This window comes from Sardina pilchardus, chromosome 23 (assembly GCF_963854185.1).
Source record: "Sardina pilchardus chromosome 23, fSarPil1.1, whole genome shotgun sequence".
NCBI lineage: Eukaryota > Metazoa > Chordata > Actinopteri > Clupeiformes > Clupeidae > Sardina > Sardina pilchardus.
The window spans coordinates 13,858,449-13,885,354 of NC_085016.1; the positions used below are offsets into that span (position 1 = coordinate 13,858,449).

At 43.0% G+C, this 26,906-nt stretch overlaps 1 protein-coding gene across 1 annotated transcript in view; it reads left to right on the forward strand.

Moving 5' to 3' along the window:
• The window catches only part of stab2 (stabilin 2), a 41,447-nt gene that overhangs the window by 4,156 nt on the left and 10,385 nt on the right, over window positions 1-26,906 (forward strand). The window contains exons 8-60 of the mRNA XM_062528586.1: window positions 1-43; window positions 231-358; window positions 817-950; window positions 1,111-1,199; window positions 1,634-1,771; window positions 2,505-2,648; window positions 2,797-2,859; window positions 2,972-3,088; window positions 3,196-3,246; window positions 3,595-3,675; window positions 4,368-4,520; window positions 4,670-4,720; window positions 4,935-5,003; window positions 5,102-5,188; window positions 5,566-5,677; window positions 6,525-6,702; window positions 6,972-7,065; window positions 7,201-7,359; window positions 7,690-7,785; window positions 8,207-8,299; window positions 8,512-8,559; window positions 8,646-8,782; window positions 9,002-9,104; window positions 9,284-9,361; window positions 9,683-9,772; window positions 9,977-10,084; window positions 10,876-11,007; window positions 11,581-11,709; window positions 13,587-13,649; window positions 13,891-13,992; window positions 15,402-15,597; window positions 15,922-16,023; window positions 16,117-16,165; window positions 16,495-16,574; window positions 17,122-17,247; window positions 17,372-17,445; window positions 18,722-18,793; window positions 18,916-19,035; window positions 19,250-19,291; window positions 19,696-19,779; window positions 20,039-20,191; window positions 20,516-20,629; window positions 21,261-21,320; window positions 22,067-22,237; window positions 22,496-22,588; window positions 23,019-23,165; window positions 23,496-23,552; window positions 23,651-23,774; window positions 24,415-24,564; window positions 24,697-24,909; window positions 25,199-25,392; window positions 26,351-26,492; window positions 26,723-26,856. The exon at window positions 1-43 is cut by the window's left edge and continues 154 nt beyond it. Of these exons, the coding sequence (XP_062384570.1) occupies window positions 1-43; window positions 231-358; window positions 817-950; window positions 1,111-1,199; window positions 1,634-1,771; window positions 2,505-2,648; window positions 2,797-2,859; window positions 2,972-3,088; window positions 3,196-3,246; window positions 3,595-3,675; window positions 4,368-4,520; window positions 4,670-4,720; window positions 4,935-5,003; window positions 5,102-5,188; window positions 5,566-5,677; window positions 6,525-6,702; window positions 6,972-7,065; window positions 7,201-7,359; window positions 7,690-7,785; window positions 8,207-8,299; window positions 8,512-8,559; window positions 8,646-8,782; window positions 9,002-9,104; window positions 9,284-9,361; window positions 9,683-9,772; window positions 9,977-10,084; window positions 10,876-11,007; window positions 11,581-11,709; window positions 13,587-13,649; window positions 13,891-13,992; window positions 15,402-15,597; window positions 15,922-16,023; window positions 16,117-16,165; window positions 16,495-16,574; window positions 17,122-17,247; window positions 17,372-17,445; window positions 18,722-18,793; window positions 18,916-19,035; window positions 19,250-19,291; window positions 19,696-19,779; window positions 20,039-20,191; window positions 20,516-20,629; window positions 21,261-21,320; window positions 22,067-22,237; window positions 22,496-22,588; window positions 23,019-23,165; window positions 23,496-23,552; window positions 23,651-23,774; window positions 24,415-24,564; window positions 24,697-24,909; window positions 25,199-25,392; window positions 26,351-26,492; window positions 26,723-26,856 (5,767 nt within the window). The remainder of the gene's footprint in view (window positions 44-230; window positions 359-816; window positions 951-1,110; window positions 1,200-1,633; window positions 1,772-2,504; window positions 2,649-2,796; window positions 2,860-2,971; window positions 3,089-3,195; window positions 3,247-3,594; window positions 3,676-4,367; window positions 4,521-4,669; window positions 4,721-4,934; window positions 5,004-5,101; window positions 5,189-5,565; window positions 5,678-6,524; window positions 6,703-6,971; window positions 7,066-7,200; window positions 7,360-7,689; window positions 7,786-8,206; window positions 8,300-8,511; window positions 8,560-8,645; window positions 8,783-9,001; window positions 9,105-9,283; window positions 9,362-9,682; window positions 9,773-9,976; window positions 10,085-10,875; window positions 11,008-11,580; window positions 11,710-13,586; window positions 13,650-13,890; window positions 13,993-15,401; window positions 15,598-15,921; window positions 16,024-16,116; window positions 16,166-16,494; window positions 16,575-17,121; window positions 17,248-17,371; window positions 17,446-18,721; window positions 18,794-18,915; window positions 19,036-19,249; window positions 19,292-19,695; window positions 19,780-20,038; window positions 20,192-20,515; window positions 20,630-21,260; window positions 21,321-22,066; window positions 22,238-22,495; window positions 22,589-23,018; window positions 23,166-23,495; window positions 23,553-23,650; window positions 23,775-24,414; window positions 24,565-24,696; window positions 24,910-25,198; window positions 25,393-26,350; window positions 26,493-26,722; window positions 26,857-26,906) is intronic.

Here is a 26,906-nt window from a genome sequence, read left to right on the forward strand (position 1 = left end):
TTCACCAGACTCCACCCACTGTGTGTATGATGGGCCAGGACAGGTAGGCATATTTGTGTGTGGGCTTTGTGTGTGTGTGTGTTGTATTGTTTGTTGTGTTTGAGGTTGATATTGATATCCAGTGTTGTAGAATAGATGTTTCCTAATGGTCACTAACTGTTATTTTCTATTCTATGTTTTGGCTTGTGTGTGTGTGTGTGTGTGTGTGTGTGTGTGTGTGTGTGTGACAGTCACACTGTGAGTGTCGTGCAGGCTTTGTAAAGCTAAACGAGTTGAGCTGCAAACTCATTGACAAGTGCAAACCAGACTCCTGCCACAAAAATGCACTCTGCACCATGAGCGATCCTACATCAATTCAGTAAGTATGGATAGTCAGTTTGTTCAAGTGTGTGGACGAAGGAGGATGAAAAACATCAAACAAAAAAAAAATTGAATGGTCAAGATAAAAACGGTAAAGGAGAATGATGGACACACAAAAGTCAAACACAACGGGATGCTCTTGCAATGCATACGCTCTCTCCTCTTCCCTCTAAACACATGTGGTACCCTCTATGTGGTACAGTACCTCTGGTCTGGAACAGAGCACCATGTGAAGACGTTCATGGCAGGACATTGCCTAGTTGCCGAAATACATCAGTTGCCTAGCTACCCAGTGTTTATCAGTCAGTTGGACAGGTTGTTTGCCAGTTTTGTTTAGGTAATTCAGGTAGCTAGCCCAAACTCTTTAAGCTTAAATGTGTTTTCTAATACGGTACGTGTAAATTGACATTTTTTGTTAGTTACTTATGCAATAACAATTTTCCTCTCAATGTTCAGGTGTCTCTGTAAAGAGGGCTACGTTGGTAACGGACAAGTTTGCTATGGTAACTTACTAGATAGAATCAGAGAGCTGAACTCGCAGCCTGGTGGACAGTGGACGGGCCAACTGACCAATGCTCTCTCTCTGTTTGGTGAGTTTATCTCTGTGTGTTTGCGTTTAACATTGCGTGTACAAAATTGTCCGGTCAGGAGGATGTTTTCACATTTATATTAATCATATTTATCTGTTGCCATTGTGAGTTGCAAATGTGTGTGTGTGTTTGTGTGTGTGTGTGTGTATGTCTCTTGCAGAGTCTGTTGTTACTTGGCCCCTCACTTCACAAGGTCCATTCACTATCTTTGTACCAATCAACAAAGGATTTACCGGAGGTGTCACATCAGTAAGATGCAACACACACACACACACACACACAGAGAGAGAGAGAGAGAGAGAGACAGAGAGAGAGAGAGATGTCCTTGTTCTCATCATTAATGTTGTAAATGACTTAGAAAGGCATGGCTGATATTTAATGCAATATCTACATTACCCAATGTTCCAAAGGGGCATTCTGTTTACTAATCTGATTAAAGGCTAACAGAGAACCCTTTTGCAATTATGAAAGCACATAATATAATCGGAATGATTTGATTGAAAAAATCAATGCAACTGATCTAAGCTGGTATATGTACACACACTACACAAATGCTAAAAATGTCCTATTAAATTCCTATATATTCCTATGTTTGTTTTCTTTTTCTCCAAGCTATCGCACATTCTATGTGTAATGTACCTTAATTTAGGAATAAATTCCAGATCTTTCTGTGATTCTCTTAGTTGAAGAATCTGTTGACAGACCAGGCACAGGCACTTTACCTGGCGAAACTCCACATGTTGGCTGGAGAGAAACCTGTGGAGGGACTGATGGGGGAGTTCTACACACTCACCGGAAGGCAAGCTGAGGTTCTGACTGAGGTGAGTGTGATAGGATAGCCAAGTGGTGAAGGAGAAATCAGGCCGAGACAACAGGTTTAAGAGGGCCCCGCTGTCTTTATTTACAACGTGACAAAATAATCAAAAAAATAGTCCATACTTCCGATACTCGTCTCGGTCGCACCCGATGTGAGATGAACAAAAGATTGACAAAAACATGTAACAGACACAAATGGCTCTTAATGGCTACATGTGATTATTAAAAAGCAGACCTGCACACAAGGCTCACAGCAGCCTCTAACTGCGCGTCACAAAAACTTCAGAGGATTCCCCACACAGAGGAAAGCTGGCGTTTAAATGGTCAATTAACTCATTATTTCCGCCAACACCGGCGAAGTCTAAACACCCGTAAAAGGGCACACCGCCCCTATCTGGCAGACATCTAGGCTACATCAATCATAACATAAAATTGACCATAGACCAACGGACAAATAATTCAGGAAATTGACATAACATACATCAATAATTAAATAAAACTCAAAAAGTAATAGTGCGATGTGCTGCTGAGACGGCACATCATCACAGAGAGAAAGAGAGAGAGAGAGAGAGAGAGAAAGAAAGAGAGACAGAGAGAGAGAGAGATAGAGAGAGAGAGAGAGAGGATGTCAGAATGTGTGCATGTCTACAGTCTTTTCTAGACGTCACTCTGTCCACCTGAAATCACAATGACTTGCCCCTTCAGTGAAGTGAAAGTGTCATTGTCTCACTTCCTCAGGACAACCAGGCCAAATATCGTATTTTTGGGAGTAGAAAAAAAGGCGTCATTCTGGACTCTGGCCAAGTGGCCTCAAACGGCGTCATCCACATTATCAGCAAACTGATGACGGCTGTTGCACCCACTGTCAAAAGCCAGAGAGAGGTAAGCACCTCATACACACAGAGTACCATACAGGCGCTTTGTTACTGTAAAGGTTCTTTGTGTAGTTTTTGAGTTGTCTTGAACACCCCATTTGCGATGCCACACTTCCATTGTCTTTGTTTGTTTATTTTCTTGTTTTCTTGTATAGGAGAACCTGATGAAGATTTTGATAGACAACAACAAATTCTCCCAGTTCAACGGTTTTCTACAGGTGAAAGTTACTGACAGTTTGAAATTGTATTGTTAGTTTTTATATTGTTTTTGCGATCTGATTACAGTAGAAACGTGGGTTACTGTATTCTGTATTTTCTCCCTTACCTCAGAAAACCAGTATGAAGACCGTGTTAGATGGAGAAGGTCCATTCACAGTGTTTGCACCCACAAATGAGGCGCTGACGAACATGCCGACAGGGTATCTGGATTTTCTCTCGTCTGATGAGGTATAGCTCTCCTGGCATGTTGACATTCCTTCACCAGAGGGATCTGAGGTGTCAAGAATGTTATGGTCGGCATGTTCTCTGTGTGATAATCGTCCCGATGTTTACAGGGAGCCACAAAACTGCTGGAGCTACTCAGACACCATGTGGTCAACACCAAGGTGTGTGTGTGTGTGTGTGTGTGTGTGTGTGTGTGTGTGTGTGTGTGTGTGTGTGTGTGTGTGTGTGTGTGTGTGTGAGTGCTGGGTGGATATGTGTGCAGTCAGGTCATATCTTCAGAGAGATTCTGTGTTTGAAATGTAAATATTTATATGAGTGAGTGGTGGTGATGGATAATGTTTGGATAATTTGGATTGGTGTGTGTCTATGTGTGCGTGTCTGTGTGTGTGTGTGTGTGTGTGTGTCTGTGTCTTGTGTGTGTGTCTGTGTGTGTGTCTGTGTGTGTTTGTGTGTGTTTGTGTGTCTGTGTGTGTGTCAATTGATATAATAGTTTTCCATGTTTTTACCAGGTGGAAGTGTTCAGCTTAGTGTCCAAGTCAAGTCTGGTTACCATGGCAAATCAGGCCTTGACTTTAAATACAACACAAGAGGTAAGCAGTAAGGATGGGTCAGAGGTCTATGGATATCATGGCCATACCATGCCATTACACCACTAAGCTAAATACTGTACATAAATGCCTCTGGAATCCTGACTACGGATCAGTCCCAAAATGTAATGTCTGACCTTCCCTGAAAATCTCATCGAAATCCATCCATTACTATTTGAGTTATCTTGCTAACAGACAGACAGACAAACAAACAGACAGACAAACAAACAAACAAACGCCGGTCCCCGATGAAAACATATACCTCCTTGGTGGAGTTAAATAAGTTCAGGGCTGGACAGGTTCAACGATAGCTGTCATAGTTTTGAACGCTTTCGCGCTCCTGTCCTACAGTAATTTCCCGCATATAAGCCGCATTGTCTATAAGCCGCAGGACAGTGTTTTATGCAAGTTAAAAGAAACAAAACCATATTAACACCATATTAACTGGCCCCCTGTATTTAACCTCATAGCTGAGGAAATTTAGCAAAATCAATGTATAAGTCGCGGATAATAGTCGGGAAATTACGGTAGTTACTTAAGTGGATACTGTATGTGGGCAACATTGAGCACAGGTATTGTTGATGTTACATCAAAATCGGTCAGGTTTTTTTCCATCTTTTAATTTAAACAAAACGAATTTGAAACAAATGACCATGAGGATCTGTTTTTTTTCTCTCTTCTATCTTCTCTTTCAGGGACTGATGCTGTTGAATGAGGCGCGTGTTCTGGAGGCGGACGTGGAGGCCAAGAATGGACGTCTCTATTCTCTGGATGGAGTTCTGATTCCGCCCTCCATAGAGCCATTGCTGCCCCACAGGTGTGATGTCACATCCTGGTCAATAGTCGAGGTGAGTGTGAGATTAGATTCTCGGTTACTTCTCAGCACACCTGAACCATTCCCCTAACATCTCTCTCTCTCTCTCTCTCTCTCTCTCTCTCTCTCTCTCTCTCTCTCTCTCTCTCTCTCTCTCTCTCTCTCTCTCTGCTAAATGATTAGGGTCGGTGTACTCACTGCTCAATAATGGTCTGTAACGAAGGTGACCGAGTGGTAAGCAGTCTTTCTTCTTCTTCCAGAAGCCATTCCAGATAGTGTCTTTTCAAGAGCCAGTTAGTGGAACTCACCACGAAGTGTGATGAGTATTCACTGCGCGTTTAAGTTCAGTCACACAGGCAATAACATAATAAAGTGGCAATGAAAATAAGACTGCACTGCTTGTGTTTGGTGATATCCCCTAATTCCATTATGTGCTTGCTTTCTGCAGGATTTTATTAGAGGCTGTGACGGGATTAATATTCACAGCTGTGCTCCTAAATGTAACGTTACAAAAACGGTGAGAAAGCGGCAGTAGCACATGTTTCTCTACGGTCTGTATTGCGTTGTATTGTATCTCTCTTCAGATGCACTGTATCATTCTGTGTCTTTTTCTAGGTTGCTAGCTGCTGTAAGGGCTTCTACGGGCCGGACTGCTCGCCGTGTCCCGGGGGTTATGTTAATCCCTGCTCGGGTCATGGCACGGTGAGACACAGAGAGACACACACTCATATACACAGACTGCTCAAACACTCCTTCACTTTCACATACACAAACACATGCACAGAGAACCACATGCACATACACAGATTTCATGCCCACCGTTTAGATCTCAGTGCAGAGATCTCAACGTTGATCTGCACTGCACTGCATTGAGATCTCAACGTCTGAGATTGCTCATGTGTCTGTATATGCATTGTTCACTTTGTGATAGTCAGGCTGTACTCACAACTCTGTGCATAGGAGGAGGCCTCCTTAGAGTTGATTTATAAGCTTTGAGTTGTTTTACTCTTGGTGTAGGCTTTGGCACATACTTTTTAATATTTAAGAATGATAAGTAAGAATGTTTGTGTCTGTTTCAGTGTAATGACGGCATAGGCGGTAATGGAACGTGTATGTGTGAGCCAAACTTCACCGGCTCACGATGCCACTACTGCTCCAACCCCAATAAGTATGGCCCAGAGTGCACCAGCAGTAAGTGTCCGTCTATCAACACAGGCTCGCATACGCTTTACATTTCATATCTACACATACAGTACATATCATATATTACATACTATACAAATGTTACAGATTTTCTGTTAGTTAGTTTTCTGTCTGTTAGCAGTCCGCAGCATTTCTCTTCTTCATATGCCTTTACTCCAAAAATTAGGACAAAGTCGCATTACTTTGCTCCTGACTTTATAATCTGTTGTACAGAAACATACCAGCTCTTGCTTGCACACACACACACACACACACACACACACACACACACACAAACATACACACGCTCACACACACACACACACACACACACACGCTCACTCACTCACACACACACACACACACACTGACACACACACACAAACATTGACCAAGAAAGAGCCTGTTATGTCTCAATTGACAATTCAAACATTATGCTAATAGTCACAACCACATGAATAAATAAATACATTTAATTGGTAATAGCTCAGAGCGTTGGTGGAGGGGATGGGAATTGGGGAAGCATCCTGTGTGAGGAGCTATTACAGTACCATCAGGAAGAAGGTTCAGATTGCCTCTCTCTCTTGATCACATACACACACATCATCTCTCTCTCTCAATTCAATTCAATTCAAATTCAAAAAGTGCTTTATTGGCATGACAAATATTTAGACATTTGTATTGCCAAAGCGATTATCACATACATTGGACATACAGGTTTAAGACATGGACATAGCAACAGACAATAATCAGAATGTAGAGATAAAACATGTTCCTTGTTCCATGTTCTCTCTCTCTCTCTCTCTCTCTCTCTCTCTCTCTCTATCTCTGCCCCCCTCACATCATCTCTCTCTAGCCTGTATGTGTCTCAAGGGAGTGTGTGATAACCGGCGGGAGTCGGACGGCAGCTGTAAGAGGGGCACCTGTGCCCTGGGCTACGCGGGGCGGTACTGCCAGCGCCACATCCTGCCGTGCGGCCCGGTGACCTACTGCCACGCTCACGCCAGCTGCGACTTCAACGGTGGCGCCGTCCAGTAAGTTAAACTTCCAGGGCCACGTTTCCCCAGAATCCTTAAGAAGCTCTTAAGTGCTAAGAACTTCTTAGGAGCGTTCTTAGAACGTTCTTAGAGTGCTCCTAAGAAGTTCTTAGCTTCTTAACGAATCTGGGAAACCCGGCCCAGAATTATCTCTCTCATGCAAAGTCTCAAACTCAAACTGGTCAGTGTTCTGTTTAGCTGGTGCCTCTGTTCCCAAACTGAAGTAGCTTACAGTATGTGTGTGCGTGTGTGGTTACCTTCTGCAGGTGTGTTTGCGACCCTGGGTTCAAAGGAGATGGCATAACATGTGTGGAGACAGATTCATGTGGCTTACCAAACAGAGGAGGCTGTGGCGCTAATGTATGTACACACACACACACACACACACACACACACACACATTTCCTTAGAGGTATACCTACAGTAGGATGTCTGGGTGAAAGTACATAAATATGTAAATATCTGGGGTGGTGTTGTTGCTGTTGTTGTCAATAGACCAAGTGTGTGAAGACTGGGCCTGGCACCCACGTGTGCCAATGTCTGGCTGGTTGGAAAGCTGATGGAGATGAGTGCCAGCCTGTTGACAACTGCCAGGAGCCCACACGTGGCAACTGTCACGCCGATGCCAGCTGTATCTACATTGGACCAGGACAGGTGAGAAACATCTCACTCTCTCTCTCCCTCCTCTCTCACTGACACACACACACACACACACACACACACACTGATAACCTACCACCTCTTATGTGCTTTTAAGTAATTCAGCTCACTACAATACAGTTATGTTGTATTGCCTTAAGTTCCCTCTTGTTCTCTCTCAACTTTCTAAAAAAACCTCCTTTACTTAACATTAATCAACCTGTAATTAAAGAAGTTAGTCTACTAAACCCTGTGCACTTCCTTGATAAGGTGCCCAATATTCTACACCTCAACTGGTCAGGTAAGGGTCTCTCGTTTTGATTTATTCACCCTCTTTTTTCACAGAGTGACTGCACCTGCAAGAGTGGTTACCATGGCAATGGCTTTGAGTGCGAGCCCATCAATCCTTGTGTCCAGCTAAACGGGGGATGCCACTATCTGGTACACACACACACACACACACACACACACACACACACACACACACACACACACACACACACACACACACAATGATGTACACAATTCTGAATGTGATATACTGTACTAGTAAGTGTAACATGTCTCAGGATATTATTGTTTTGAGGGACATTGTTTTTTCTGTTTCTGAATTTACATTCATCATTATGCTCATCATCCATTATGCATGTTCATGTTAAAGGAGGGATGAACACACCCAGCATTCCCACAAGCTACTCAGGCAGTTAACTCTGTTTTAAAAATCATTTAGCATGCTAGCTAGCTGTCATCAGGGCCAACAGTGGTGATGTTTGGGCCTGCAAACAAGATTAGCCCATTCATTGGCTAATTAACTTGCTAGTTTTTGTGTTTTTCTTTTAACTTGTTTTTGACTGTACTGCAGGCCAGCTGTGTGTACCAGAAATCCAAGTGGAAGTGTGTGTGTGAGGAGGGCTACTCAGGGGATGGAAAACAGTGCTATGGAACTCTAACAGAGGTCAGTGTTACAGCACATCTCCTTTTGTATCTGTATGTGCATGAATGTGCAGCATGCAGGTGTGTGTGTGTGTGTGTGGGGGGTACTCTTGTTAGTCTACTAACTATGTGTACAGCCCCCAGTTTAATATTGTGATAGAGCTCTTATTCACTCTCATTTGCATTTGGAATATCTAGTATTGTCTGTGTGTGTGTGTGTCTCTCTCTCTCTAGGTGTTGAATGCTGAGCCTCTCATGGGTGACTTCTACCAATGGGTCCAGGTGAGTTAAGTTGTTTCATCCTTGATTCTGGTTGACACAGACACTACATACTGTAGGATTTTACTGATCATCACCTTATTCTGCAGGATGCCAGTCTGAGCCAGTTCCTGTCAGAGACAGCAAACATCACCGTGTTTGTGCCCAATGCAGAGGCCGTGCAGAAGATGAGCAAGGAGGACAGAGACTTCTGGCTGTCCAGTGATAACCTGCCCAGCTTGGTCAGGTCAGGGGATCCACACTTACACCAAAACACACACACACACACGCACACACACACACACACACACATACACACACACACACACACACACAGATGTGCATGGACCACAAATACATGCACACACAAGGACCCTTTCAAAATGAATACTTTGCACAAGTTTTTGAATAAACACAATATAAAAAGAAATTGGTTCCTGATATTTCTTCATGGTAACGTCCACAGAAGTCACATTGTCCAGGGACTGTACCCTCTGAAGGACCTGCGGATGAAGGACCAGCTTACAGGTCTCATAAAGAGGCCACTTCCTGTTACTTCGACCAATGAGGTGAAGTCAGCAAGTTAATCAGGAAGTGACTCCGGTTCCACCATGTGATTTCCCTCTTGTGGTCTTAATGTTCCTGTTCTAAATCAGATTGTTATTGTCAATAAGTTTGAATCAAACACATAGAATATGAGTTTTAAAAAGACTAATAATAAATGTCTTTACTTCTCTGTCTCTCTCAGACCACAACTGTAGGAGGGGCAACTCTCGTCTCATCTGAAATGCCTGCAAAAAACGGACTCATCTATATAGTTGACAAGGTCACTGATTACCAAATGACCTCATCCATAGATGTTTGCAAAATGTTTGCAGTGTTTATCTGTGTATGTGTATTGCGCTTGTGTGTGTGTGTGTGTGTGTGTGTGTGTGTGTGTGTGTGTGTGTGTGTGTGTGTTAGTGTGTGTTAGTGTGTGTGTGTGTGTGCGTGTGTGTGTGTGATTTATCGTTTCTGCTAACCTTATCTGATGCTCTCTGTGATATGCGATTTGTTGGTTCTATGTGTGTGTATGTGTGTGTGTACATGTGACAGTCTTCCACTGCGAGCTGGTCTGATGCCCCCCCCTTCGCTCTGCGCTCCTTAGGTCCTGGCCCCTGACCACAAGCTGAGCATGGGACTCCTGGAGGTGCTGAGCCACAGGGCGGAGCTGTCGCTCTTCAGGGAGAGCCTGATTGTATGTGCTCACTACCTGTCCAATGTTTCAATGTGTCATTTTGCTCAATTTGCTTACCATTTAGCTGATGGGAGTTCAATGCACTTTATTAAACTCCAGCTATATCTATATCTATCAATATCATAGCTAGGGCCTGTTTACTGCCTGATGTACTGGTGCTGGCCATTATCATCTAATATCTGTTTTTTTTTTGTTTTTTTTCAGAAATACAACCTGACTGACCAAATTGGCGCATCTTCCATGTTCACTGTGTTCGCCCCCACGGACAGTGCGGTCAACGCCTTCCTGACTGCCTCTAAAGCCACCTCCCTGGTACTGTGCCCCCCCCCCCCATAGGAGCGCTTAGCACAACTTCACTAGTTTGCCTATTGGATTGCTTAGACTGAGTGCAGAGATTAGCAAGCTAGGCTTGGTAGCTGGCCGTGGTCCTGGGATGCCAATAGCAGAGCGAGTGATGTCCGCTACCACCCCCTATGGATGAGGGGTAATGAGCTTAGAGCTAATAGTGAAATGGAGGAGCAGGGGAGAAGGTGGGAGGCTTTGCAACTCCAGCATGATGAAAAGGCCAGTAAGAAGAGTTATTTCAGATGAATAGAAGTGGGGTGAGTGATTTTGTTTGTCAATCAACAACCAATCAACAACCAACCCTATGGGCTCCTCCCGAACTTTGTTTAGAAAACATAATTTAGTCACACAGGGCCAGACCTGCCTGTGACATGACATGACAAGAGTCTACAGTCTGAATACAGTACAACCTCTTAGAATGGTGGACCAGATGCATGCTGGAAAACTAGTTGAAGTGCTAAACCTGCATATACCTGCATTCCACTATACAGTATTTCTACTTTAGTTAGTAGTCTGCTTGCTGAGCTGTTGAGAAATACACTACAGTCTGCATTCACTAATTTATGGATGCCCGGATGCATATTCCTTTAGGTCTGCGGAAGGTAGCATAAGCAGTTTAAAGAAATTGTGTGGGTATAAAGAATCAGATGTTGAGTCATGTTGAGGTTAAGTGTGTGTATGTGTGTGTGTGTGTATGTGTGTGTGTGTGTGTGTGTGTGCGCGTGCGTGCGTGCGTGCGTGTGTGTGGTTTACTGCAGGACGTTAACGTGACAAAGTACCACATTGTCGTGGAAGAGAAGCTCGCGGAGGCCGATCTATTGGACGGGTTGTACAAAGACACCATGCTGGGTTTCTCTTACCAGCTGGGGACCTTCCGCAAAGACAACAAAGTGAGTGACCAAAACAGTATCCCACCAACTGTACACCACAATTTAACAGTTAAAACTTTCTAGCGTGTTTTTTTTAACCCGCAATTCAATTTACACCTATCCTTTCTCTTTTACTGTACATCATATACTTATATATTGTAAGGCTTAGGCATACTAATTCCAAATGGCTCATGAAAATGCCTAAACATTGTAAGCCAACGTAAAAGGCATTGTATGGTGTCCAGTGATGTGTGGAAGCACTGAACTGACCCAAAGGATCTTGCTCATGGCATTAAATGAGCAAGTGCATTTTGCTAAGACTTTGCACTTTGCCTGTTATTTAAATTAGGACCCCAAGTATGAATGTCTTGTGAAGATGTTTAATCATAGTTCAGTGTTAGAGTAGTACTTTGTATTGTAGTACTACTAGTTTCAGTGATTGCAAAAGCTCACTGATACAATTTCACGCTCGCTCTTCAAGATCGCTCTTGCTCTCTCTCTCTCTCTCTCTCTCTCTCTCTCTCTCAATCTCTCTGTTTGTGTGTATATGTGTGTGTGTGTGTGTGTGTGTGTGTGTGTGTGTGTGTAATCCAGCTGCTCGTGAACACTGCCACCATCAACACGACAGACATCAGGTGCAGCAAAGGCGTGGTGCACACCCTGAACTCTGTCCTCAGCGTCCCACAGAACCGCTGTGACAAGAAGAACTCCGAGCTCGTCATGGTACGCCTTGCCTAACTGCCAGACCCTTTCCCACTGTTGAGTGCCCACACAATACAGACTCAAAATGTTTAACCCTCATGTTGTCCTAAAATCTTACGACGTTCGTTGTCCTTGGGGTCAATTTGACCCCAGCTACAAAAAACTCTCAAAAATGATTAAAATTATTTTTTTTACCCAATTTTTTTTGTGGTAGGTACTTAACAAGAGTGTAATAACCACTATCAAAAGCCCTACAAAACAATCCCACCCCCCCACACCCCTTTATGAACCCTGGAACCCTGACTGGCAATATGGCCAATCCAGTGTCAACAGCCCAAAGGCTGACTTTTTGGACTTTTTCAGACCTGCCAAAATAACTTATATGTAATATGTACTTGTATATGAAATAATGATAATAGCTACATGTTCTCATACTATTACAATAATAATATCCATAATTTGTCAAATATTCATTTACATCATGTTTCATAAAAATGGGGTCAAATTGACCCCAATACCACCAACGTAACTATTTTTTTTACAGGACATTGGAAACATATTTTTGTGCAAATTTCATGTTTACTCTGTTGTACCCTTCAAATAAGGAAAAGTCATGAAACTTGAAGCAAAACAAAAAAAGTGAACCATATATTTTATGATGTTAAACACTGCTTGGGGTCAAATTGACCCCAAGGACAACATAAGGGTTAAAGGGACACTTCACCGATTAGCATTAAGCTTTGTATCTTTAGAAACCAGTCATGTTTTTGAATGGTCGTACATCATTCCCTCAGTTTGCCTTGAGATGGGAGAAATGCGGATTTCAATGTTGGACTTCCTGCTTTCAATGATGTAAAAATCATCATTTTACATCATTGAAAGCAGGAAGTCCTATTCATGGCAAACTGAGGGAATGATGCACGACCATTCATGACTGGTTTTCTAAAGATACAAAGCTTAATGCTAATCGGTGAAGTGTCCCTTTAATGAGTAGTAAATACTAAAACGGATAGTTCCGGTCCTTCATTATGATTGGCTGAATCGTGTTAGATTCCCTTCTCTGCTGCTGCTGCTACTGCTGCTGTTTTAAGGTCCCTGGTCCCACACGTCAGCACAAACATGTGACATTGAGCTTGGATAGTCAGTCTACAGATACGTTGTGATTGGTTTGTTGAAATTCAAGTTCAGTCTCTAAAATTGTTGTTGAACAATTACTGATCATTACCTGAACCAAACCTAACCCCAATCCTAACCTTAATCGTGGATTGTTGCTAACAGAGTGTGAATCGTTTTTTTATGATCTAACCATTTTTAAATAGTCTAGATGGTATAGAACACCATCAGTTAAATTGACTCAATTGCCAGCCATGCTGAATGAACTGAATGTCTGTCTGCTGTCTGCTTTTAGGAGGGTCCGATGTTTTCCTTGTCTTGTTTTTTTTATCCATACTATCATGACTCTCCCATCTACACTATCTCTGAGTCAGTTAAACATTGTTTTTGTTATTTGCCTTGGAAGTAAGCATAGCCGTCACTATTGTGCTCTAAATCAGTCACATCAGAGGTGCGTTCAAATGTGGCAAACAGTGGCGAACGTTCGTGGTGAACATGTTTTCTTTGAACAGTTAAATTTGAACGATTTGGTGTTAACATTCCATTCTAACAGTAATTGCATTATTGCGTTTGTCAAACTCACGTCCAGTTTCACTGTATGTTCACAGTGCACCACCTCCTCCTCGCAATTGTTAGCAAACGTTCGCCAAAAACTCAAGGCTAACGGAATACTGTTTACGAACATTCGCAAACGTTCGCCTAAGTTCGGTGAATTTGAACGCACCTCTGGTCTATTCAGTGTCATAATCATGCTGTGAACATGAGTCTTCCATATATTCTGCCAGGGGAAATGTATGGATTGCCTTGCCTCACGGATCTTTGGATGTCCAGAGGGATCAAAACCACTGGCAAGATGCTCCTCTTCATTTTGTCTTATACATTTCATACATTTACCATCACCAAACACACACATACACACATGCACCATATGTACTGTATGTATCCACAAAATAAAAATAAGTGTGTGTGTGTGTGTGTGTGTGTGTGTGTGTGTGATAGTTTCTGCTAACCTCATTTGATGCTCTCTGTGATATGTGATTTGTTGGTTCTGTGTGTGTTTGTACATATCTCTGGATATAATGTGAACAGACTGTTATGTCACTGGGGAGAAGGAGGTGCCTGTACAAAAACCCATTTGTTGGAGACTTCCACACCATTGGCTGCAAGATGATGTGTGTAAACACCACCATAGTACGTGTGATACATGGACACAGCACACACACACACACACACACACACACACACACACACAGAGAGAGAGACACACACACAACACACACACACACACACACAACACACACACACACACACACACACACACACACACACACACACACACACACACTCTCAGAACTCTTCTCCTCCTTCCCATATCCTTCCTTCCTTCCCTCGTTCCTCCTCTCCATATCCCACTTCACATCTCCTTTCCTGACATCAGGGGCCTATTGCACAAAACTAGGATAAGGGATTAACCCGGGATATCTTGGTTATCCTGGCTCAATTTATCCGTGATCCAGTTGCACAAAAGCGGGATAGGGGGCAGCAGGATATGTTATGGTATAAGTTACCATGGCGATTTATTCTGTGGAGCTAGCCTGCTCCTGACCAGGCTCACAGCCAAGATAAGTTGATTCTAATGGTAATTACATAATCTGATTGGTTCAGCTAGCTGTCATTCAAATGAGACCTCCACGTGATTTTTTTTAGAGAGCTGTAGATTCCATTTATATATTATTTGCAACATGCATTTACTCGCAAAACACAGCAGAATGTCTGCCTACCATATGTCATTTAAATTATGGTGGCCTTATAATTAATAACATAGCCTACTTGTTGTTTGCTTCTATTTTGACAGATGTTTGATGAATAGGCTGCTGTAGTAGTTGATTGGAAGTGGAGGGGACATTTTTCGAAGGTGTTTTGAACTAATTCGGCTTTTAAGACAAATTAAGATAGGCTACTTTGTGCATCTTTGCGGTGGCAAAGCGCTTCCTAATGACGTTGCGTGCCGAGACAAGGAAGCTCTCACACACGTGGGTGCATACGTAAATTTGCATTCAGTTGATCTGCCACACCTACTCCCGCTATGTAACAGAAATAATCATGATCCCTCATCCAAAAAAGTCAAACTTTACCTCGTTGTTAGTCTATATCAAAAGTGGTTATTCACTCTGTGTGCAAGACGCTATTTTTTGCGTCTTTTCTATTCCAACCGTGAGTTATTTGGGGGGGAAACGAGAACGCGCACACATACCGGATAACTTACACCTGGCTTGATGAATCCGTGTCTGCTTATCCTGGATTGGTCTTTGTGCAACCAATTCAGTCGGTATGCTCTTGTTTTGGATCCAGTGATCGCAGCTCAGTAACTTATCCCGGATATCTTAATTCAGCTTTTGTGCAACGGGCCCCTGGGCTGCTGCCAGAAATGATGCATTATAATAATAATAATAATAATAATAATAATAATAATGTCAATCACTGTGTTTTATGTCTATTGCCTCATGGGGACCTCTCTTACTGTAGGTGCCCCTGTCTGGTATTTTCCTTAAGCCAATCATGTTTGTGATTTGTCCCTCTTCCCCTACTGTCCACTGCAGGTGAGGAAGTGCTGTGCGGGCTACTTCGGCCCGCAGTGTGAGACATGCCCAGGGCCTGAGGGGGTGCCCTGCGGGGGGCAAGGGGTGTGTTCGGACGGCACCAACGGAACCGGAGTGTGCCGCTGTAACTCAGGGTTCAACGGCACCGCCTGTGAAATGTGCCTGCCAAAGAAATATGGTATCCACTGTGACCAAGGTACATACTGTGCAGGCCACACAGATGGACATGGGATATATCATGGCCTGCCAGCCTGTCTGTGTTACCTACTGACATTGATCTACCTATACATCTATATTCCTATCTATCTATCTATCTATCTATCTATCTGTGATATATATACTGTATATATGACTGACTGTCTGTCTAGTTATCTATCATTTATCTCTATCGGACGGACATATGCACATACGTCAATAACCAATACAAAAAACATTGTTGTCCATTTTATTTTTATCTCTGTGTGCGTGTGCATGTGCGTGTGTGTGCATATGTGCGTGTATGCATGGCTCCCTCACACAGACTGTACATGTGGACGGAACGGAACTTGCAGTGAGGGTCCGGATGGTGATGGCTCGTGTGAGTGTGATGCTGGCTGGACAGGACTCAACTGTACCAAAAAAGGTAGGAAGTGCCAATATGACATTAATTCATCAGCTTGACATCATTGGATAGCATGTTAATATGCCTCAATGACCTCCTGTGTTGTTCATATAGCTGAAAGTGGGGGCATATGTGGAGGTGTGAAGTGCGACAGCAGAGCTAAGTGAGTTGACATTCCTCATCAAACATGGCTGACTTTTGCTACCACCTCTCAAATCAAACATGGCTGCTCAACATTTTGAATCTATGGCAAAGCATGGCTCCTTTCTTTGTAACTGTAAACATTTCTCTCCCTCATAAACTTGCATTCCGTCTGAATCCCCCTACTCAGCTGCTTTTAGTCTCTATCTCCAGCTCACCTATGGATGCATTTAGCATCAAAGCTGCATGCATGATGGCTTTTCATATGAGCACAAAGATAGACCCTTGTAGAATCACCATTTCTTGAGCCTGAACATGTAGAGGTTAACAGATTTTCTGACGTTTCTTTAGCTGTCTGTTTCAGCCGATAGACCGCACGTATTTCTGTAAATGTTCACCTGGATATCAAGGAAATGGGAGTCACTGCACAGGTAAGGATGAACACACACACACACACACACACACACCCCCCCACACACACACACACACACACACACACACACACACACACACACACACACACATGAGTTGATGGATCATATTCAAAATAAATACTCATGGGCTCTCTTTGAATGTCTAACACTCTGTAAAGCGCCATGAGACATGTGTAATGTATTGGCGCTCTATAAGCAAAATTAAATTGAAAATTTAAATTGAAATTGAAATAAAGAGACCACTGCAAATTTGAATATGACTGTCAACTCATGGGCAGTGGTCTCTTAGTTTTTCCCAGAGCTGTTTATTTGCACATACATACACACACACTCCACACACATTTAGACGAGGACATGTTTTTTTTTGTATGTGTTTCGGTATGCTTGAGTGTGTGTGTGTGTGTGTGTGTGTGTGTGTGTGTGTGTGTGTGTGTGTGTGTGTGTGTGTGTGTGTGTGTGTGTCTGTGTGTGTGTGTGTGTGTGTGTGTGTGTGTGTGTGTGTGTGTGTGTGTGTGTAATGTATGTGTGTCTGCTTCTTTTTCAGTGGTGAATCCCTGTGAGAAAAATAACGGAGGCTGTTCACCTAATGCCCTGTGTAAGAGGAAATTTGTTGTACGAAGGGACTGCTTATGCAATTCAGGGTATCAAGGAGACGGCTTTGTCTGTACCGGTAAGCTTGTCTTTGCATGTGTGCATGTGAGTGCGTGTGAGCGAGAGGGGGACCGGGATGCATATGTATAGTTGTATGTGCATGTTTGTGTGTGTTCACAAAAACTCTGAAATATCTTCTGCAGAAATTAACCCCTGTCTAGAAGGCAACGGAGGTTGTGATGTCAACGCAGGATGCATTCACACTGGACCAAATAGGGTAAGTGCTCATGAACTTGAAGGAGATGTAGATGAAGCAGAGTTGGAAATGAATAAATGGGCACTGAAAAAACGGCCAATATGCCAGATGATGAGATGGCCAGTCCTCCCCTGTACTAAGCAATGCCTAGACTACATAAAACACTGAAAGACATCAGTGAAATGAGTTCATGTAGCTTTATTGTATTACAATTTACCAGCAATGTAGGTAGGCCGCATACAGGTGAAACATACTGTATTTACAGAGTTCCCACGGGTCATGGAATTTCATTTAATTTTCCGTCTGTTCCAGATGTGGATAGTCAGGGAATTCAATCATTGTTGAGGCAAAGTCGGCTAGCAAAGTCAGGGAATATTAAGGAATTTTGTTACATAACACAAAATTACAAAATATTGTACATCAGTACAAATAATGTTTCCAGGCAGCATTGGTGTTTATCAGGATAATCAATAGCTTTTATCATTACTGGCTGATTGAGTGGTTGTGGTTACCCTTGTTTTTTCAGTGGTCAGCTCTAAAAAAAAGATTCTAGAAAGCTATGTGGCTTGCTCTGAACGTTTGGTTTGTGAAGTCATTTCAATGTGTCATTCATTATACAGTAGGTTAAGGGAATTCAGTTTTTTTTTTGTCAGTTATATATTACAGTCAGGCGTAACACAACTTGGGCAGTTTTATTATTTACATATAGTAAGTATTTGGTGCAGCTAACAATTTAGCATTGTATAGTTTCAATTTATTGAAAAATTTTGAATGATGCTTTGAATTCTAGCAGAGTCTCTTTTACAATTGTTTGCATTTGTACGTGAATATGGAGATGATGTGCTCCCTGGCTACCTCTAATCACCAGTGAGTCAGATAGCTAGTGAGTAGGCCTACACTTGGCACTTAGTTCTAAAGATACACGTTAAGGGTGCTGCCAGGATTGTGTATTAGTGGATGTGCTTCTAACTAATGTGCCGCTATATGGCGCAGGCCAGGTTCAACAATATGAAACTACAGTATAGACAATTGTAAAACAACATAAGCTTCATTTAGAATGGTTTAAGAACAGTATTTAGAGGTGTGTAAAGGCCATTTCCGAGGTACGTAAACAGCATTTACTCGAGTTTAACCTCCACTGCAACCCTGATTATGAGTAAAAGTAATGTTTTTGCGTGTGATACACATACTGTACACAGAGAAAGAAAGAAAGAGAAAGAGAGAGACAGACAGACAGACAGACTGGGATGTAGGGAGACAGGCACACAAGCCTGATTTGGAATCTTTTGTTTTGCAGGCATCCTGTATTTGCCATGATGGCTTCTCAGGCAATGGAAAAACATGTACTGCCATCAACCCCTGCAGGAAGGTATGGAACATGGATCCCAGTCATTTGTTTGGATCAAGGCCCCCCCCCCCCCCCCCCCCCCACTCCCGCTAAATCACTCTTTCTCCTGTTTCTACCTGTTTTGTGTTTCTCATGTTCGTCAGAAAAATGGTGGTTGTGACTCCCATGCCAAATGTGAGATGACGGGCCCTGGTCAGAGGAACTGCAGTTGCCCAAGCGGCTTCATTGGAAATGGCTTCACTTGCAAAGGAAACCTCCATTTGGTAAGAGCATATCTCTTTATCCCCCTCTCTCTTTCTGTCTCTCTCTAAATCCCTTCCTCCCGCCCGTTTCTCCTGCTCATCTATCCTCCCTGTTATTTTTTGTCCTGGACCATCTTCTCTTTCACAGCAAAAAATAGGTTCGTCATGATGAGTAGTTTAAACAGAACATACTGTACACTCTCTCACCCCCACTCTCTCTCTCTCCCACTTGCAGGAGATCGTTGAGAAGAATTCACTGTTCCTTAGCACTCTCATTGTGAGTTAAGCGTTCTTATGTCTTCAATCGCATTGACTGATTCTTTCCTTGAAATAATGACTGATTGTCTGGATTTGTGTATCATCAACAAAACAGATTTTTTTATTTTAATAACTGATGGATTGGTTGATTGGTTCATCAATATACTGGATCACAGTACCAATCCTCTTTACACTCATGCACATCTTTATCTTTAGTCTTTAGTATTTCGTTTTTTAATGTTCTTTTATCCTGTTTATACTGCAGTGTATGTTGTGTGTGGTGTCTTAAGATGCTGGGACCTTGAATTTCCCTTTGGGACAATAAAGTATCTATCTATCTATCTATCTATCTGTCTATCTATCTATCTATCTATCTATCTATCTATCCATCTATCTATCTATCTTATCCTGATCATGTCACAGTTTGGAAAGATCCATGACCTGAGTGGGAAAGGACCGTTTACTGTGTTTGTTCCCACAAGAGGTGCGCTGATGAAAGAGACCAGAGTGAGTCCTGGAAGTGTGTGTGTGTGTGTGTGTGTGTGTGTGTGTGTGTGTGTGTGTGAGAGAGAGAGAGAGAGAGAGAGAGAGAGAGAGAGAGAGAGAGAGAGAGAGACATGGTGTGATGGAGCAAACCTTTATTAATTATAATTCTTGAAGTGTGTTTGCCTGTGTCCAGAGTTTGTGTCATTATTTGTGTGTTTTTGTGTGTGTGTGTGTGTGTGTGTGTGTGTGTGTGTGTGTTATCTTGCACATTTGGGTGAAGTATAAAGCGTGGCGGAAGGACACGCCTATGCTAGCCAAAGTGGTGCGCTATCACATAGTGCCTTGCAGCAGGCTCTTACCTGAAGAACTGAAAAGTCAGAAGACACTGACCACAATGATGGGAGACTCCCTGCACATATCCTACGACAGTAATGTAAGCCATGACACACACACACACACACACACACACACACACACACACACACACACACACACACACACACACACAGTATATCGATGCATATATTGGACTATGTATGGTGTATGTATAGGTGATCGGACTCCCTACACATATCCTACGACAGTAATGTAAGCCATAACAAGCACACACCACACACACACACACACACACACACACACACACACACACACACACACACACACACACACACACACATACAGTATATCGATGCATGGTGTATGTATACATGTAGGTATTTGTCAAGTTGAGAGCCGAGTGAGTTCATATGTGTTTTAGGGCACGATAATCATCAACAACCAGACAGCTGCTATCGGTGGCTCAGAGGCCACCAATGGAATCCTCTACTCAATTGACACGATGCTCGTCCCGCCTTCTTTGGACCAGAAACAGGTGTGTATGTTTTTGAACACCGCACATTCGAAACCAAATGCACACGCAGGCGCACATGCTCACAAATCCCATTCCAAGCCAACCACTTTCACCAACAGAGACTCCCACTTACAGTAGCGTAGCTGCAGCACATTGATACCACTGTACGTGCAAACAAACCCACAAGACCCTCATCTGTGTGCTTGCAGAAATACACTTTTAAACTACCGTATTTTCCCGAACATTAATCAAGGTTTATACATTGATTTTGCTTTTTTTCAGCTTTAAGGTTAGGTTAGTACATGACGGCAGGCTATACTGTACATGGAGATGCATTTCTTTTCTTCGATCTTCTTTATGATTAAGAACAATTTGATTTGGTTTCACTAGGTTATTGGGCACTTTGGTTAATACATACAGTAGGTGCTGGTAATACATGTTTTCGTTTTTTTCTCTCTGTTCCAAAAAAGTCTTGTTCTTTATCCCTCATGTTGGCAAGATGTTACCAGTTCTTTTATCAACTAGCCTACTAATGAAGCTCTTCTTTTGATATTCAAGAAGAGTGCCTTGGTTCAGTCTTTTTTATGCCCTTATCCCTCACTCTGTCCTCTTTATCTCTCTCCCCTCCCTGTACCTGATCTCTCTCTCCCAGGTCAACCACACGGCTCTGTCAGAGCTTCGTGATTACAGCACGTTCGCCAAGCTTCTAGAGGTCAGTCGCTCAGCTGCAGTTTCTCTCTTTCTCTCTCTCATGTTTCACCCTGCATGTTGACACAATTTACAAAAGGGCCCAACAGCGCATATATGTGTCTCCTTAGAAGGCTTAAAAAGATTTGAAGTGAGACAGGACATTCTATTCAAAGTATACCAGTCATATCTTTCATTGCTTTCAACAATTGCAAGAGAAAGCTGGCTAGTATAGCCAGGCAAGCTGTTAAGATCATAGGCATTCCACAGAAACAGCTATCTGACCTTTATACAAGCAGTGGCAAGAAAATCCAACTTTGTTCAAACAGCTTTATTGTCTAAGATGTTAGAAAATGTTCTTTTGATTGAAGGCAGAGTGTGTGTAATGTATCAGTAGCATGGATCTTGTATATGCATTGCATTGGGAATGAAGAATTTGTGGTATAATGACTTTTTAGCCAGAGGCACTCTGAGCCTTCTTCCTGATGGTAATATCTCCTCACACAGGATGCTTCCCATCCCCTCCACCAACGCTCTGAGCTATTACCAATTAAATTTATTTATTTATTCATGTGGTTGTGACTATTAGCATAATGTTTGTATTGTCAAGTGAGACATAACAGGCTCTTGGTCAATATTTCGATGCTGTGTTGTTTTAATCAGTATTGGTCATTCCAAATAAAACAATCAAATGTGTGTGCGTGTGCATGCATGTGTGTGCACGTGTGTGTGTGTGTGTGTGTGTGTGTGTGTGTGTGTGTGTGTGTACAGGACACAGCTGTAACAGACACCCTGAAGGACACCCTTCACCAGCCCTTCGTCATGTTCATGCCGTCTGACCGCAGTATGAGTGCACTGCCTCAGGAGCGCCGCGACTTCCTGTATGCCGAGCACAACCGCGCACAGCTGCTAGAGTACCTGCGCTACCACATTCTGCCTGATGTGAGATGGCCATTTGGGTTCATTTGTGGATGTAATGAATGCTTTTGTGTGTCTGTGTATCTATGTGTGTTTATGTGTACATACTGTACTATATCCATGTACGGGTGTGTGCACATGTGTTTATATGGTAACTGGTATACTGTATGTATTTCCCCTTGGGGATCAATAGTATCTATCTATCTACTGTATCTATCTATCTATCTATCTATGGGGTCAACAATGTGTGTGTGTGTGTGTGTGTGTATGTTTACTGAACAGGTGCAGGTGCCCCTAACAACACTCCAGAGCACCCTTCTAACAACACTACATGGCTCTGATCTGCAACTGGGCTGTGCTGGACAGGACAGAGTGGTGAGTGTACAGTAATCCCTCTATCTCTTTCTCTCACTCTCGCTCTCTCTCTCTCTCTCGCTCTCTCTCTCTCGCTCTCTCTTTTCTCTCTCTCTCTCTGAGAGTGAGTGAGTGAGTGTGTGTGTGTGTGTGTGTGTGTGTGTGTGTGTGATTGTGTAGGCATGCGAGCTGTAAAAAAATCAGAAATGTTCAAAAGATATATTTACTTCTACTGCTAGACTATTCCGGTATTTTCCCAAAGGTTCAGTTGCCACTTGGTGCCTTTGATGAGATAGTTAGTAAAGGATTCATCATATTGTAGCATTTGTAACTTGAATGTGAAATGTTTTAACAGCAACAAACCATGGGGGCAAATTAATTTAACCTCACTCTTTCATGAAAGTCATGAGAACACTGATTATCTCCTTTTCTGGCTCTTCCTCCTTGACAGGGGCAGCTCTATGTGAACGACCCAACCTGTTTCATTACGCCCCATAAGTTTGACTTTCCATGGGGGAAAGCCTATGGCATTGACTGCCTGCTTAGTCCTCCCAGCTTGGGAGGGCGCTGTGATATCCTGCAACCCATAGACATCACGGTAAACTCCCAGTTGAACAGCATTGTGAGACAGAACAGGTCTTCATTGTAGGCCAATTGAAAACTTTCAAATGATAGATAGTAATAGTAATAGTAGTAGTTGTATTAATAGCAATAGCTATTATGACAGTAATAACAGTGTGAAATAATTGTAATACTAATACTGTAGGTCTTAAATAAAACTTTTTGTTTCAATTTATTGTGAATTCCAATGGAACACAACTGAAGATGTTTTTTGGACAACTGACTTTGTGTATTTATCCAAATGTGATGAACACCTCCAGTAGTTTTAGCAATGTTCACTGACTACGATTTCTGCTCCCCATCACAGATGCCTTGTGGAGGGTGTTCAATATCAAAAGTGTGCCCAGGAAAGTCCAAACTCAAGGTCCGTCCGTTTTATTTCTTCTCAATTCCCACGTTGTCTCCTGTCTTTTCCTCTTTATACTCACAGTTTTTGTCTTGTGTTTCCTGTGGCTACTGCAGGAGACTTTGAAGTGTGATAACCTCGGCGTTGTGAGTCTTCGCAGCTCTGGCTGCCAATCAATCTGCACGCTGGCACACTGGAAACGGCAGTGTTGTAGTGGCTACTATGGACGCGATTGCATGGGTATGGCAATCAACGACCACCTCTCTACTACCTCACACTCTGTGACAAACAGTGTTACCGCAATTCAGTGATTCAGTTCATTTTGATCAATAGGCTATACATATTAGATACACTACCGTAATTTCCCGACTATAAGCCGCGGTTTATACATTGATTTTGCAAAATTTCTTCTGCTATGAGGTTAACACAGGGGGGCAATTAATAATATAGAATAGAATATATACTTTTTTGATCCTGTGAGGAAAATTAGTTTCTCTGCATTTAACTGAATTAGTGAACACACACAGCACACACACAGTGAGGTGAATCACACACAAACCCAGGGGTTAGGTGCCTTGCTCAAGGGCACTTCAGCCGTGGTGGACTGGTCGGTAATCGAACCGGCAATCCTCCGGTCACAAGCCCGAAGCCCTAACCAGTACACCACGGCTATTATCACGGCTGATAATATGGTGTTAATATACTGTACTTTTGTTTCTTTTAACTTGCATAAAACACTGTCCTGCAGCTTATACACAATGCAGCTTATATGCAGGAAATTACACTACTTGACATGGCAGTGTGTGCTGTATCTATGGCTATCTAGCAGCGGTGTTCATTGTTTGACTACATTCCTACTCTTCCCGTGATGCTGTGCTAGCCTGTCCAGGAGGAGCAGAAACACCCTGTGAAAATCACGGGAAATGTGACGAGGGTGGCCTAGGCAACGGCACCTGCACTTGCGACAAAGGTTTCGCGGGCGATGCATGCGAGTTATGTGACGAGGGCCACTTTGGACCTGACTGCAAAGGTGAGACCTCCATAATGCCTATTCACTTTGCTACACTTTATTTTGTCTTATTTTATTTTGTCTAGCAGTCTTGCCTCAATCTTTCAAAAATTTTCAATAAATGAATCTTTTTTTGATGATTATTATTTTCAGCCTGTAACTGCACAGTGAATGGGACGTGTAACCAGGGTCGCCATGGTGACGGCAGCTGTTTCTGCAAGGAGGGCTGGATGGGGAAAAGGTGTGAGGCTGTACTGGGGTCCATCCCCATCTGCAACCCTCCCTGCGCCGCCAAGGGTGTTTGCAAGCCGAACAACACATGCGTATGCAAGCCTTTCTATGAGGGAGATGGGATCACCTGCACAGGTAAGACCTGATGGCAAACCTCAAACCTACAGTACAAATGTAAAGGTGGTTTGTATTTAACAGAACAGCAGGTTTGGGAATCGAATCCGGGTCGACTGATTGTCGAGTGGCAACACTTCTTGAACCTCTCAATATCGCAGTCTAACCACATCGAAATGGTTTTGGAACTAAAATATCGATCTGTAGCTGATAACCAGTAAGTCTGATAATCTGAAAAGTAATAATCTGTTCATGTTCTCTCTCTCTCTCTCTCTCTCTCTCTCTCTCTCTCTCTCTGGGTGACTTGTAGTGGCAGACCTGTGTAAATACTGGAATGGGGGTTGCGCTGCAGGTGCCAAATGTAGCCAGAGGGGGGAGAAAATCAGTTGCTCCTGTCCAGCGCACCACAAGGGGGATGGCTTTGTGTGCACTCCCATCGACCCCTGTGCTGCCAGCGAGAACGGAGACTGCCACGAGCATGCTGACTGCAAAATGACTGCGCCTGTAAGTAGAGCTGTGTGTGTGTGTGTGTGTGTGTGTGTGTGTGTGTGTGTGTGTGTGTGTGTGTGTGTGTGTGTGTGTGTATAGCAGACACTGGATTCTACTGGAATCTGCTCAGGATGTAGTTGTGTTACATTGGAGTTATATAGTTAGTAGATCAGATGTAGCCTACAGTGTAACGGCAATGTTAGTAAATGTTAGTAAGCGTCTGTGTGTGTGTGTGTGTGTGTGTGTGTGTGTGTGTGTGTGTGTGTGTGTGTGTGTGTGTGTGTGTGTGTGTGTGTGTGTGTATAGCTGTGTAGACACTGGATTCTACTGGAATCTGCTCAGGATGTAGTTGTGTTACATTGGAGTTATATAGTTAGTAGATCAGACGTACAGTGTAACGGCAATGTTAGTAAATGTTAGTAAGCGTCTGTGTGTGTGTGTGTGTCTGTGTGTCTGTGTGTCTGTGTGTGTGTGTGTGTGCGTGCGTGCGTGCGTGCGTGCCTGCCTGCCAGCTGTTCTCTATCCTCGGGGTGTCAATGCAATGGCAAAATCAATCTTCTTCTGAGGGAGTTGTGGCGTTGGTCCAGCATCCAAATCACATAATATGTGTCCTAATGCCCATGGGAATCCAAGTTTGATTCCATCCTGCTGTCATTTCCCGATCCCACCTCAATCTCTCTCTCAATCCAGCTCACTTCCTGTCACTCTCTACAATTTTGGGTTACACTTTACTTGAAGGTATCTACATACAGTAAGAGTCACATGACACTGTCATGAACATATCGTAAACATTATAAACAAGTCATAAACGTTGAATGACCTCTGTGTATGAAATGTGCTATATAAATAAACTTGACTTGACTTGACTTGACTTGACTTGACAGTGTCATGTCACTCTTATGTACATACCATCAAGTAAAGTGTTTTGAACTGTGGTAAAAAATCAACCAATCCACTCTTTGCGTGTCCCCAGGGAAAGAAGAAGTGTGAGTGTAAGAGTAATTACATTGGTGATGGAATGTTGTGTGAGCTGAAGGAAATGCCCCTGGATCGCTGTGCCCAGGATAACGGGCAGTGCCACTTAGATGCCCAGTGCAATGACCTGCACTACGAGGGTGAGCTTGCCGACTTGCTCACTCAGGGTGTCCCTCATGCTCTGCACACACCTGCTGTACACACACATTGCTTTAAACTAGCATATAGGAGACGCACACAATCTACTGTACACAGACCTCTACATTCTGTTCAACCCACGACTGCATTTTTGCAAAACCTGTTATGCCATCTTATTTATTTCTGGAGTACAAATCAGTGATGTGTTGTGTGACTTTTGTTTTTGTGACAGATAAAACAGTTGGAGTGTTCCACTACCGTTCACCTAAGGGCGTATACAAACTTAACTACACAGAAGCCCAGCTAGCTTGCAGCAAGGAAGGGGCCACGCTTGCAACATACATCCAGCTGTCATATGCCCAGCAGGTAAACACACCCACGTATAGACACACATTGACTCTCTCTCTCTCTCTCTC